The sequence below is a fragment of the Orbicella faveolata genome, unplaced genomic scaffold (genome assembly GCF_042242905.1).
Source record: "Orbicella faveolata isolate gen_17 unplaced genomic scaffold, um_ofav_v1 contig_26, whole genome shotgun sequence".
NCBI lineage: Eukaryota > Metazoa > Cnidaria > Anthozoa > Scleractinia > Merulinidae > Orbicella > Orbicella faveolata.
The window spans coordinates 12,022,309-12,036,784 of record NW_028301554.1 but is presented as its reverse complement, the minus strand read 5'-3'; the positions used below and the strand labels follow the sequence as shown (position 1 = coordinate 12,036,784).

The 14,476-nt window shown below is 37.9% G+C and overlaps 1 protein-coding gene across 1 annotated transcript in view; it reads left to right on the top strand.

Moving 5' to 3' along the window:
• LOC110046715 (conserved oligomeric Golgi complex subunit 1-like) overlaps positions 1-14,476 on the top strand; it is a 99,442-nt gene that overhangs the window by 46,276 nt on the left and 38,690 nt on the right. Inside the window, exons 12-13 of the mRNA XM_089296032.1 lie at positions 4,388-4,462; positions 8,394-8,465. Coding sequence (XP_089152158.1) covers positions 4,388-4,462; positions 8,394-8,465 — 147 coding nt within the window. The remainder of the gene's footprint in view (positions 1-4,387; positions 4,463-8,393; positions 8,466-14,476) is intronic.

The window sequence follows — 14,476 nt, the reverse complement described above, 5'->3', positions numbered from 1 at the left end:
TTACTTCAATAATCTGCTATTACGTTGTCATTTTGTAGATAAGCTCACAATACCAAAATGTGAAATGTTTAAATTAAGTGTCATTGTCAGAGAAAACCGGGCAGTACCAAAAGATCGAGGTTGGCCGTTTACATTCATCTTTTCACAGTATAAAAGCTATCTGAAAAGATTAACAACCATGGCATTTGCCGAGGTAGGCGTTCATTTTTCTTCAAGATATCACCACATCATGATTTCGGCCTCTCAAGCAGTCTAAAATGGCTGAAATTTCGGGAAACTTTAGGTGAGCCTAAAAGATACTTCCTACAAATTCCAGAAACTCTTATTTTCGTGAGATAATATTTGTCCCCTGATTAGTTGATTGAGAAATATTAGAGGTCTTTCGCATTAATTCTACAGTTTTTACGAGGTGCCAAATATCGCCGCCGAATCATTAATGAACGTGACCCAAATTTTAGCCACTTTCAGTGAGTCGTTTTTCAAAAGTGCGGCAGTTTATTTCCACAGAAAGACATTTTTGTGATAGTCTTTTGCACTTTTATCAATATCCAGTTTAGTTAAAATTGGTATCTACAGGCAAATCAGAGTAATTGGTCTCTCAAAGTCCAAAAAAATTCATTAGCCAGAAATATTTCCTGCCAAATGTTTAGCGCAGAGTATCACCTCATACCGACTTTCTGCGATTGTTATCCATGATTTACTCAAATATTTGCAAAAAATAGTTAGCTGGACTGCAGAATAGAATATTTAAGCTGTGACATCGTTATTGAGTTATGGAAACATTTCAAACTGGCCAAATCCTTACCATTATTTAGGCTAAATTTTGCCACGAAATTCTATTTTTAACGTCTTGCTGCATGGGAAAACAGAGTGGATCCTCAGTTGGCTGGTCTCTTTTGCTGTTTAGTAGAATAAACTGCAAGTTAATAGTGAGCAAAGCTTTTCCCTGGATTTAATTTTGGGGCTTCGGCAAACCCCTTGTTTACATCGATTTTCTCGTTTTCGGAAGGCGTGACGCATTACAGATTCAACGGTCAGATGACAGGACTTCAAGATGTCGATCTCACCTAAAGGTTTTTCCTTGCTTTTGAAAATATTCGCTGTTCTTTCGGATCAACAAAATTGCCTAGCATTGCTGGTGGCGGGGCAGTTTTTTTTTTCAATTATTAGCATGCAAACGAGATAGTCGAGGAAAGACGACAGAGGTGGTGTCTATTTGCCACAACCTAATGTAAACAATGAGGAAATACAGCTCCCTGCTCTCCGGCCCACCAAAGGATCAAAAAGGACAGACGACTGGGATAAACATCTCAATACGTGTAATCGTTGCTAGGCCAGTATTGCCAGCGGAAATCTTTCTTGCGTTTAATGTTGCCGTTTGAATCATCGCAGGTTAGTACAGCGTCTTGTTTTTCGCTCTGGAACTTTTACTTTCAACAAAAGTAACATAATGTTGCTTCTGTCAATATTGACCACAAAACCCCTTCAATGCAACGAAATTACATGCAAATTTGTATTGATAATTTCTTGTTAACTTTACTGCTGTTGTTGTCAGAGTTCATAAAGAACGAGATCGCAATATTTTTGTGATCCATGAGAATGTAAATTGAATTACATTTTGCACGCAACTAAGTTGCTCTGAAGATTAATTGAGATAGTTTTAACGTGGTTCATGAAAAAAGTCTTGCGGAGGCAAATTCATTTTCATTAACCCTGCCAAAATGCAGTTGTATTCGTGCTAAGGTAAATGGGACGGTAGCTCAAGAATATCTACAAAAACAAGATGGTTCAACTGATCTGAATCTCTAAAATAAAAGGAATAATGACTGAGTGGATTGTTAAAAAAGAAACGATATTTTTCCAGAGGGTAGTGTTTTTATCTTTCCTGCCCCATTCAAGGAGGATGCAGGGGTGGAACGAGGTGCCATGACAGTGGCAATGGAGAAAGGACAACCCCCATCTCACTACCACCCACACCTTGTTGTTTGCAAGGGGGTGGAAGAAAACGACATTTCAATTTCATTTAGTTTTCTAACGACTCATTTGCCATTTACACGTAAGTCAGCTTAGTGTTTAGTTTTCATCATTTGGTTTTCTTTGGAGTTTTTTGGGCAACTTGCGAGATTGAAAACTCAGACCTTAGGCCAGTAAACTAACACGCCCGAAAACGAAAACTCAGACCCGAAAAAGTCAGACTGTCTTCGTGTCTCGAAAACTCAGACCCGACAAATGTGTTCGTGTTTACCGCGGATAACTTAAAGACGTCTTGTTTACAGTTCGTCGATACAATGTCACAGGCAGAATCGGCAGAGAGAGGAAAAAAAATTAGCCTGTGGTGGTACATTCCTCTCCTGGATCACGAAAATAACACCCAGGATTCGTATGGTTTTTCGGTTGCATTATAAGTATCATTATACATTGAACTCACTATCTCTTTTCTGACTGGCTGAAAGCGTACAGTGAATTTTTGAAATCAGCGCCTGTGACCTCATCTCTGCAGATTATACAATAACACGTCAAGGACACTCAAGGTCACGGGTAATCATGTCAAGTTCGCATGCTTTGTGTTACTTGCCGTTGGTGAAGGAGCAAAAACATGACTTCTATTTTTTTCATTCAATGTATAATAAAACAATTATTAGATTCGGTTTTTGTGATATCCAGAACAATCAAGGTCTCGGTAAGGGTTATCAGCTGAAGCCAAAGGCTGAGGCTGATAACCCCTACCTCAACCTTGATTATTCTGGATATCACAAAAACCTCATCCAATGATTGTTTATAAACCAAGTATATATATCTACACACTACGGATCCATATTCTTCGATTAATTCTGTTAAATTCAGCAGATTTTTCCAGGTGTGAGTTTTCGAGACATCTTAAGAGACCTTTGAATCAGCTCCACAGCAAGTTGTCCTAAGTCAATTGCGTTCACGAGGTAATACCAAAGGAAATGAAACGGAAAACAAGACGGTGTACCAACCTGCGACAATACAAACGACAACAATGAACGTAAGAAAGACTTCTGCTGGCAATCTTGACCTTGCAACGACTACACGTATTGAGAAGTTTATTCAATTTTTTCACATTCCAGTCGTGATCCTTTCGTTGGCCAGATAGCGGCCTACGAAATCTGCATTGCTGTGTTTCATTGTTTATATTTGGCTGTGCCAAATAGACACCACCTCTGACGTCTTTCCTTGACTATCTCGTTTGCACGCTAATAATTGAAGAAAAACTGGCCTGCCATCAACAATGCTAGACGATTTTTCTCATCCGAAAGAACAGCTAATATTTTCAAAACTAAGGAAAAACCTTTAGGTAAGACAGACATTTCGAAGTTCTGTCATCTGACGGTTGAATCTGTTACGCGTCACGCCTTCCGAAAACGAGAAAATCGATGTAAACAAGGGGTTTGCTGAAGTTCCAAACTTAAAATTCAGGGAAAAGCCTCGTTCACTAATAACTTGCAGTTTGTTCTACTAAACACCAAGAGGCCAGCGAACTGAGGATCCACTCTGTTTTTCCATGCAGCGTGACGTTAAAAATAGAATTTTTGCGGCAAAATTTAGCCTAGATAATGGTAAGGATTTGTCAACTTGAAGTTTGAAATGTTTACATAAGTTAATAACGATTTCACAGCTTAAATATTCTATAATTCTGCAGTCCAGCTAACTATTTTTTGCAAATATTTTGGTAAATCATGGATAACAATCGCAGGACGTCAGTATAAGGTGATATTCTTCGCTAAAAATTTGGAGGGAAATATTTCTGGCTAATGAATTTTTTGGACTTTGCGAGACCAATTACTCCGATTTGCCTGTAGATACCAATTTTAACTAAACTGGATATTGATAACAGTGCAAAAGACTATCACAAAAATGTCTTTCTGTGGAAATAAACTGCCGCACTTTTGAAAAACGACTCACTGAAAATGGCTAAAATTTGGGTCACACTCATTCATGATTCAGCGGTGATATTTGGCACCTCGTGAAAACCATAAAATTAATGCAAAGACCTCTAATATTTCTCAATCAACTAATAAGGGAACAAATATTATCTCATGAAAATAAGAGTTTCTGGAATTTGTAGGAAGTATCTTTTACGCTCACCTAAAGTTGCCCGAAATGTTGATCATTTTAAACCGCTTAAGAGGCCAAAATCATGATGTGATTATATCTCGAAGAAGAACGAACCCCTACCTCTGCAAATGTCATAGTTGTTAATCTTTTCGGATAGCTTTTATACTGTGAAAAGATGAATGTAAACGGCCGACCTTGATCTTTTGGTACTGCCCAGTTTTCTCTGACAATGACTCTTAATACTTCTTGGCATAATCAATCATAGTTTTCTTAAATTACATATTATATTGATATTATCATTATTTAGATAACCCAGCACTTGTATTCAAAACGCTTGGTAAGATTGCAAAACGAGAGACTTCTCCAAACAGTGATGAGGAGGGTGAGTTACAAGTAGCTCAAGTTGAAGCTTTGTACATGTAGCAACCAAGGAACAAGGACACACAGCAAAACAGTAAAACATAAGTTCTATGGAAAAAGGTTTGCCACTGACTCTTGATATTTTTCAACAGATGTTTTGGCTAATACTTAAGCCTTCATCAGTGATATGAAAGCGAAGTTCGTTGTCATATGCTATTTAAAGTAATGTAACACAAAGCTTCCATGCATGACCATATAATTCATGCTCGCGCGATGCCTTTGTAGGCTTCTGGAAGTACGATATGATCGTTCCCAGCATTCGGGTCCAAAGTAGAGTGTCAGGCTTCGACGAAAAGTCTCTCGTGGTAAGTAGCTTTGAAACCAGCGACCTTGACGTTTTCAAAGTTTATGTTCTGGTTGAAATGGTGGACATGGCTTGCAACTTTGGAGTTTTGGTCAAAACCTGCCACTGCCTTTTTGTGCTCCGCAATTCAGGTCTTTAATGATCTTTCTGTTTGGCCGTAGTACACAAAATTACACTGTGTGCAATTGATTTTGAACACTATGCCTGATTTCTGGCGGTCAGAATCGTCTCGCTCTTTGGGGTGTGGAAAAAGGCTATTGATGGTTAGTTGTGGTTTGTAAGCTACTGTGACCTTTTGTTGTTTCAAACTGTGACCTATTTTCTCGGCCTTGCCCATTGGTGTTTGCTAGTTCCAAAGTGAACTGTATATTTGGGTTAATTGAGTTCAGATGTTTGAAACTCGTTGACTTGATCCTTTTGAAGCGATGACGTATTGTGTGACGTCATCGCTTCATGCTGGTGTGCTTGCATTCCTTTGGATAGTGATTTCGCATAGTTTCATTGCACTTATGTCCATCGCGCTTATGTTGCACACAATTCACCCCTCTGTGGAAGGGAAAAACACTCTGGGAGGTAGTAAATAAGCACTGTGTGAGCATTGTATGAGCACTGAAATATCTGAAATTAACTTATGTGTGTGGGACCTGCGATAGGTCAAGGGTCCACATTAAATTTATGTATTGGTGAGCATTGTTTAGGGCCGAACTAAACATATCTGTGGACTGAAATAGTAGTGAAATTGAACTAGAATTGAAGAAGAGCATTGAAGAAGTTCGCTGTGAAAGCAGTTGAGATAGGAGAAAGCAATGGAGAATAGTGTTACAAAAAGGTGAGCCAGCTGAAGGTTTTGTCTTTATCAGAACTGGTTAATGTAGCTTAGATTATGGTCTCTTTGATGCAATACAGAGCAGCAGTTGGGTAACACAACATTTACATGAAAGCCAAAGAATATTCAAGTGGTGCAAGAGGGAAGTTCTGGTTAATTATGCCATTGTTTACATTTTACCTGGAGGCAATGCAATGTATCTTTCAACTTTAAAAAAGGTAATATACTGAAGAACTAATCCTTTTTCTGTAATGAAAACAGCTTATAGCTGCCACGCATGATAAGAGCAGGTCTAGCTGTGGTTTGTGAAAAACAACTAGAAGAGTCTCGAAGACGTGATTTAACCACAGGATTTTCAGCTGAAAAACATTCACAATGGAAAACAGGTTATTTTTGTAACAAAACAGAAGGTTTACAGTAGTGATAATGAATTCAAGTTACAATTCATTTGCAGATTTTAGTTTTTTGTAAAGTTTTACAAATGTATTTTAAATTTTCTCTCAACGGAAGAGTGGTTGTGATTAAACAATAGATAATGGTTTTGTCAGTGGTAAATCAATAGGAAGGTTCATTAAAAACAGCGATAAGGTGAAAAACATTAATTAATTTCCAGTGAGGTAATTAGCGTTGCCAAAATTAATTTCTGTTATTTCAAGATAAGGTGTTGATTTCAGAGAGAAACAATGAAGATACTGTTTGTTGTTTTCAAGTTTGCGTATGTTGTTGATGTACTTTAAACAACACGTTTCACTTTATCCAGAGAGAAGCAAGTTTCTTCATTTCTTTGCAGCTTCTAGGATCAGCAGAAAGAGTTTGTTTGCCATCTTTGGTTTCCGGGAACTAGGAACTTATCCTTTGCAGCTGTCTTTTGCAGTTTGTAGGATCCATGGAGTGTCTTTAATTTCATTGTTTAAAATAATATTTTATTGTGGATTGTGGTTTATGCAATATCGGATAAATTTGCACTCACCGGCAAACTGATAATACGAACACATTATCTATACATACAAGCAAGCAAGTTGCACACACGATAGGTCAAGGATCAACATTAAATTTACGTATTGGTGAGCGCTGTTTAGCCCAGACTTTTTGCTGTCTTGAGGTGAATTCAATTGAATGAGCACTGTCAGAGCAGTGTATGAGCACTGAAATATCTGAACTTAACTTATCTGTGAACTGAAATAAACTGTATTGGTGAAAGTCTGGATCTGCCACTGGATTTCTCTTGGGGACATCTATCACAATATTCTTTTACATTGTTTTATTTCATAAAAATTTTTAAGTCTCACTTCCGGTCATTTCGAAAAGTAAACAAAAGGGAGAAAGGTGAATTGCATTATTCAGTTCAAAGAGGAACAATTGAACAAAGGGAACAAGTGAGCTTGCAATGCAAGTGATCACTTGGACTCTCAAAACCCTACTATGCAAAGCTACTTACCATACAGCTACTTCCCACACAGGTTGTACCTTACTTTTACTTTTAATTAAGTTTAATCATCAGCCTGTCTGTTTATGTTCCAATTTTCTTAGAACAATTTTAGAAATAACACATACACTTCATCGCTTCTGCATGCATTGCATGCCATTTATTTAAACAAGAATGACTATCGTCAACATTGCGAAACCACCATTTAGGAGGATGCAGGAATGTGGATATCGCCGTTTCCTCAATTTCTTCCATAACCATTTATGGAACTAGAAAACACCAATGGGCAGGGCTTACCTTTTCTTGACACCATTACAAGAAGATGCAGCACAAATATTCAAGTGGATGTTTACAGAAAACCAACAAACACTGACCGTTATCTCGATTTATTTTTGTGTCACAAAACATCCGTGGTCAACACTTTGCTGAAAAGAGCTAACAATATTCCGTCAACGAATGAAGGAAAACGAGAAGAAACACAACAAGTCAAAGCCGTTCTGCGAGATAACAATCACTGGTATCTCATGTCTTTTATTCAAAACTGCAAGAGGGCATTAACCTAACAACCCGCTGAGAACAACTTCAATTGCTTTTTTTGTAGTGCTGCCGTATGTCCAGGGCATTTCCGAGAAAATAGGTCGCATTTTGAAAAAGCAAAAGGTCAAAGTAGCTTACAAACCACAACTAACCATCAATAGCCTTCTTCCATGCCCCAAAGAGCGAGATGATTCTGACCGCCAGAAATCAGGCATAGTGTTCAAAATCAATTGCACACAGTGTAATTTTGTGTACTATGGCCAAACAGAAAAACCATTTAAGAACTGAATTGCTGAGTGCAAAAAGGCAGTGGCAGGTTTTGACCAAAACTCCAAAGTTGCAAGCCATGTCCACCATTTCAACCAGAACATAAACTTTGAAATTGTCAAGGTCGTTGGTTTCGAAGCTAATTACCACAAGTGACTTTTCCTCAAAGCCTGGCACTCTACATTGGACCTGAACGCCTGGAACGATCATATCATACTTCCAGAAGCCTACAAAGGCATCGTGCAAGCATGAATTATATGGTCACATGCGCAAGCTTTGCGTTACGTTACTTTAAATAGTGTATGACAATGAACTTCGCTTTCATATCACTGATGAAGGCTTAAGCATTAGCCGAAACACCTGTTGAAAAATACATTGTATCAAGAGTCAGTGGCAAACCTTTTTCCATAGAACTTATGACATCTCCTGACTACACTTTTTCCATTTTTAAACACAGTAAAACATAAGTTTAGTTCAATGTTTGCACTAAAGTGGAATGTCTTTCTCTTGTCATTCTCATTTGTTTTTTTTAGCTCTGGAGGCATTGTTTGGTCCAGACTTTGATTTAGTAACCAGTGCAAGATTCCTTCCCAAGACTGTACTAGGTATATGTTGTATAATTATTATCAGGCTTTTCTAATTAAGAAATAGACCACTCTTCCTCTTTGGGTTTACCAGTGCAATAAACCATGCAGGATGTTGGGAGAACACAAGAAAAGCTTGTAAATCACTCGCCAATGGCTTGTGATTTATAAGCTTTTCAAGTGTCCACCCAACATTCCAAGTGCTTTATTGCACTGGTAAACCCATAGAAAGAGTGGTCTATTACTTTTATGAAATAACTATTTGGAAAACTATGCAAATGAGGGCAAAATTTATTGTCCTTTTGTGATCAAGTTGCTTATTCTCATCAAATTCAAGAGCTGATGCAACAAACCAATCACAACGACTGACACAATAAAAGCACAGACTTGGCACCAGACACAAAATTTGCAGAGCAAAGCAAGGAAAACATTTTGCGCTTAGAAAGTTTTAAGAAAAGAAAGGAAAAGGTTACCGGTGAAAGGCAGAAAATATGTAACACTTGAAGTGCCACTGAAACAAAATTTGTGTATCCTATTTTGTCACTCAATCTATAGTTTCAATTGTGTTTATAATCTTGTTGAACTTTATTTTTGTCAAATTGTAATGGAAAGTGCTGTTTTTAGCTGCCGAAATAGACTTTTCGCAGTAAAACTGTGTTCGGGTTTAAGGACCTTGTGAGGTCACTGGTTCACTTGATTTATCCAAGTTTATTCTTCATATTGTTATTACCCACTAATTTTCTACCTCATAATTTCTGTCCAGCCTTGATGGAAAATACACATTATAGACATTAGAGTTTAGATTCACCAAAATGAATGCAACAGATTGGAACAATTTTGTACACCTTTAAAACCCTCTTGAGTACACAATTAGAGACTTCGAAGACAAGAGTGGTATCTTTTACATCAAGACCTGAAGCCTAAACATGATATACTGTTGCTTATTTTCAGCCTGGATCTGAAATTTGGATTGTCACGTTTATCTTAAGGTATATTAACTAGGTTTGAATTTATCCTTGCCAACTTTACTTCATTGAAAGTGGTAAGCACATCAGTCATCTGCACAATCTCAAAGTTATTTTCGGTCCACAAGCTTTGAGTCAATTCCTTGATTGCATACAGAGCGCATCATTTTATGATACTAGAAGTGAGAGTTAATGTGGTAGATGAAGAGATTAACCTATAGAAACTGTGATCTGCAGCAGGGTTTTCTTTACCGCCGCACACATATCAGTGTATTACAGCGGGAATTTCACTTCTTTTAACATATACTTATGTCTATGATCTTCATTAAATAGTATCCAAGTTCAAAGTAATTTGTAAGAACATCACTTGTTTAGACTCCGGTCCAAGGTTTAAACAAAACATTTGAACTAATTTGCATCTATAACCTTTCACCACCAACAGTGTCATGCTTTCTCTCGTTTCCTGAAAACAAGGAAACTTAGCAGCTTAGCTAAGTCGACCCTGGAGGAGTTATCAAATACCATTTCGTTGAAATTTTTAATTGAAATGTTATAGTGAAATTACATGCTACCCAATTTAGGAGCTCATTTCATTTTTTTTTCTTTAGTACGTCCGATTACCATACTAATGTTTTGTAGTCCTTTTATTTTGCTCGGTACGCTGTTTTGTATTTTTTGGCTCATTTAATTAACCTCCTCTTTCTACTTTGATTAGCTCTGCTACAAAAACACTGCAGTACGATAATTAACCTCCTCTTCCTTCTTTGATTAGCTCTTGTACGAAAACACTGCAGTACGAGGAGTACTGACATACTACAGATATGTCAAAATACTTTGATGTCAACACCACCACCGTAGTTAAATATTTAGATAGCGGGAACACTGCCGTACAAGGCGTACTAACTTACTAAGGCTACATTGCAACACTTAGATAACAAGAACACTGCCGTACGAGGCGTACTAACGTACTAAGGATCCTTTAAAATACTTAGATAACAAGAACGCTGCCGTACGAGGCATACTAATGTACTAAGGATAGATTACAACACCTAGATAACAAGAAAACTGTGGAACTAGGCGTACTAACATAATAAGGATCCTTTAAAATACTTAGATAATGGGAACACTGCTGTAGGAGGTGTACTAACGTACTAAGGATGCATTACAACACCTAGATAGCAAGAAAACTGCGGTACTAGGCGTACTAACATAATAAGGGTTCTTTAAAATACTTAGATAATGGGAACACTGCAGTACGAGGCGTAATAACGTACTAAGGATGCATTACAACACCTAGATAACAAGAAAACTTCCGTACTAGGCATACTAAAGCAATAAGGATTCTTTAAAATACCTAGGTAACGGGAACACTGTGGTACTAGGCATACTAACGTACTAAGGATACATTGTAATACTTGGATAACAAGATCATTGCCATACTAGCTGCAGTAACGTATTTGACCGTGACACATGCAAATACAAGACCGTCATTTATATTGTGACCATGATGAAATTAGGCGGGTACAAAAGTCAGACCGGATCAACTCGGACAGCCAGTCTGGGTCGGATCAACTCAGATCACGAAAAAAACATAAAATTAAATGAAACTGAAACTTTTACCCATTTGAAGGATAAAATTCTGGTCAAAAATGGGTCAAATTAAGAAAGACTCGCGACTTTTCCCCATGTTGTGCTGTGTAGTCAAGCCGCCATTTTGTATTCGAAGTGCCAGTTCCTCTCGGACTTGTCTCGTGTTCATCCATCCTTGATCCCGCCGCGTCGATCTCCACGATCATGCACCACTGTTTACTTCATGGGACAGAAGTTGATGCAAATGATCATTGCGATGTCTACATTCGCCGCAAGAGAAGTAGGAACTGACTCTGTCGCTCAAAGGAAGAGTGTACCAAACTGAGCAGTGACAATTACCTGCAATTCCGAAACGTTGACTGCAACTTATTTGCTGCGAACTGTTACGGTGTGTAACAAAGCCGATGGTAAAAAGTTGCCATATTAGATGATGCGCAAAATGAATCGTTCTTAAAGGAGAAAGTTACCGGAATCCAAGGAATACAAGAGCCATTCCAGAAAGTCCATAATTCAATACCATTAAAGATAGAGATCGAAAGCATCGATGGGAGATTTGCAGAGGAGATTAATGTCAAAACGGACTCAAAACGGGTGGGTATAAAACAAAGACCAAAGACCCAAATTGAAGACCCCTTCAAAATCGTTTTGAAATCGCTCGAAAGTAGCTCAAATATGGTTCTCGACCAAAGCAGAAACAAGAAACGTCAAGATTTGCAGTTATCAACCAATATTACCAGGAACTTCGTTTTATACAAACCCCACCGAAAGTAAAAAAACCCACACCTGTTCAAAACAGTTTTGAAATCGCCTGAAATCGCTCAAAAGTAGCTTGAACAAAATTCTTGGTTGATGCAGCAACAATGAAAAACAAGATTTATGGTTTTGAACAGTTGAAGAATTTGCAGTCTCAGTTGGTTCAAGCACTTTGAAGACAATTGCAAGACTAAATTGAGAGAATTGGGTATAAAAAATGAACAGGATCAGAAAAACATTTTGGCAAAGAAGTTTAGAATTGTTAAGAAAAGGAGGCATCTTTGACACCACAGATAACAGACCTGCGCAAACAATTGAAATCCACAAGAAATGATCTCGAAGAACAGGAAAGACTGACACTTGGCAGAGTACTACAGCTCTAAGTGCAGGTCCTACTTACATGACAATGGAAAGATGATACAAGACATATGGTAGATGACACCATAACAGCGTGAGCAAAGACTGCTATGTTAAAGATCATAGATGTTGCTGGCGTTCTTTCCAAGCACTTTGGTTACTCCACAGTGGTAACATCAAGGCCGTTATAAATCGCAGTATTCAACGAAATAAAAGGTCTCAATAATTATGTTTTAAAGCATCAATAGCTGAGGAGACTTTCCTGCACAACTCATTGAGTTTTGACCAAGAAGTTGAGCAACAATGGTGAGGTAGACCAGAAGCATATCACCTAGTCAAGGTGATATGCTTCTGGCTAGACCCAAGGATTTAGTGGAGGAGGTGGCTCAAAGAATGTATTCCTGCCCTTAGCAGTGGCCTACTGAAGTGGACAATAGGACACTTAAAATTGTTGTTGCATAAATTATGCAATCCCTGTGGTATTGAACTTTGTTTGAGCACTTGATATTTTTAACCAGTTGCCGGTAGTAATAAAATGGTGTTAGCTTGTTCAGCAAGAGTTTGCCTTATCTGCCAGTTATGAAGAGATTGTTGTATGTGACGATGCCGATTCAGGTCATCTAACCTGTTTTTAAGCCAAATGTTTAGTTTTTTATGAGCCTTTATGGCCTGCCAAAGTTGCCAAGGACTTTTTCCCACTGCCAAATACAACGTTGATCGTGGCCATCAGTAACCTGCGATAAGATCGCAGGTTAGGCCATCAGGGATGAACTGGATGAAATTCACCTAATATTCATGCAAAATTATACCTCTTTTAGTACCGCAGTGCTCTTGATATCATGGTATTTTAAAGGATTCTTAGTACATTATCACGTGGGAGTAAGGGATGGTAGAGTTCGGATTCGAGTTCAAATCAAGTTGGACTTCCAGCTGGAGTTGAGGTAGCTAGAAGTTAACAATATATCATTGTAGACTACCATCAGTAGCAGAATAGATACAAACCTTGTTCCCAAGCAACAAGGTTGAATTCAGATGTAGGCAATTAAATGATAGTTGTTTCATACATACCCCAGCCCCTCCCCCAAAAAACAATAATAATAATGATGATGATGATGATGATTAAAAAAACTAAGGACACAGACAGGGCAAATTTTGACCGTGGCATGAAGAAAATGAAAATTGCCATGCAAACTAAGCGAGAATGGCATTTTATTATCACCTTCCTGGTGCCTTTAATGCATAATGAGGTCAAGTTAAAAGTGAATGATGGCCCAAGTTTTTCAGTTTATGCGAGTGTTGCTTGATCAAGTGATTTAAAGTATAACATTGCTGTCACACACCAAGATATAGAGCAGGGATATAAGTTTTTGGCAATTTATGGTAGCATTTGTAACTACGAGTAATAAGAAATCCTCCATTTTGGGGGTCTTGACCCACGTATAGACTGAGACGATTCCATGATTTTTTAACGATATTATGAAAATGAATAAAATATTTCTAATTACCTTCTTATTACCCCGTGAACAGTTAACAACTTTAGTCATTACTTCAGTCTAGAAAAGTGTGTTTACTAGCCAATCATAGATGCTTGCAAAGTATACCAAAACACAACAAAAGTGAACTACAATTGACAATCAATCGAAACAACAAGCTGTTTCTTCAGAGACAGTTTCTAAAACAATTGGTTTGGACAAAACATTAACTTTGAGAACAAACTCTATCTTTTTAGTGTTGACAATGGGGTGAGAGGCCCACCCATCTCCTATCCACATATAATAGCCAGCTTAGAGTTTGGCTCGAACGTGTAGATCTTTTAAGGATCTACCCCCTTTGAACAAAACAACTGGGGGATCCTTGAACATTTTGCAAAGTAGCAGCTGTTTTAGGATTAACTGCCACTTTTGTATGAATATTTCTCTTGGATTAGGCACCGTTAGACGGTATCGTGTGGTGAAAGGCAAGATTGCTTATTTTCCTTAAATTTCTGTTGAATGCCGCAAGTTTTGTTTTATCCTTTTCCAAGGATTTTTTTTTTCGGAGAAGTCTGAGTGCCTCATCTTTGATGAAGCCCTTTTTTGACCACTGGTGGATGGGAACCGGAGAAGTGCATGTACTGAAATATTTGAGCAGGTTTGAAATGTTTTTTTTTCATCCAATATAGACTCATTTATGAATCGTTCGCCATTGAAAATGTTGTTGTCAACGAGTGTGGTTTCAGTCTGCTATATATTAGAGCGGTAAACGTGATAGCTGGGTGGTGGTTATCTGCTTGTTTAAAGAATTGCGTGACTTCATCTTTAGTTATATTCCAGCTAGAGAATACACTGTCTATCTACCTTTTCCAGACAAGTGATTTAGTTTGAGCAC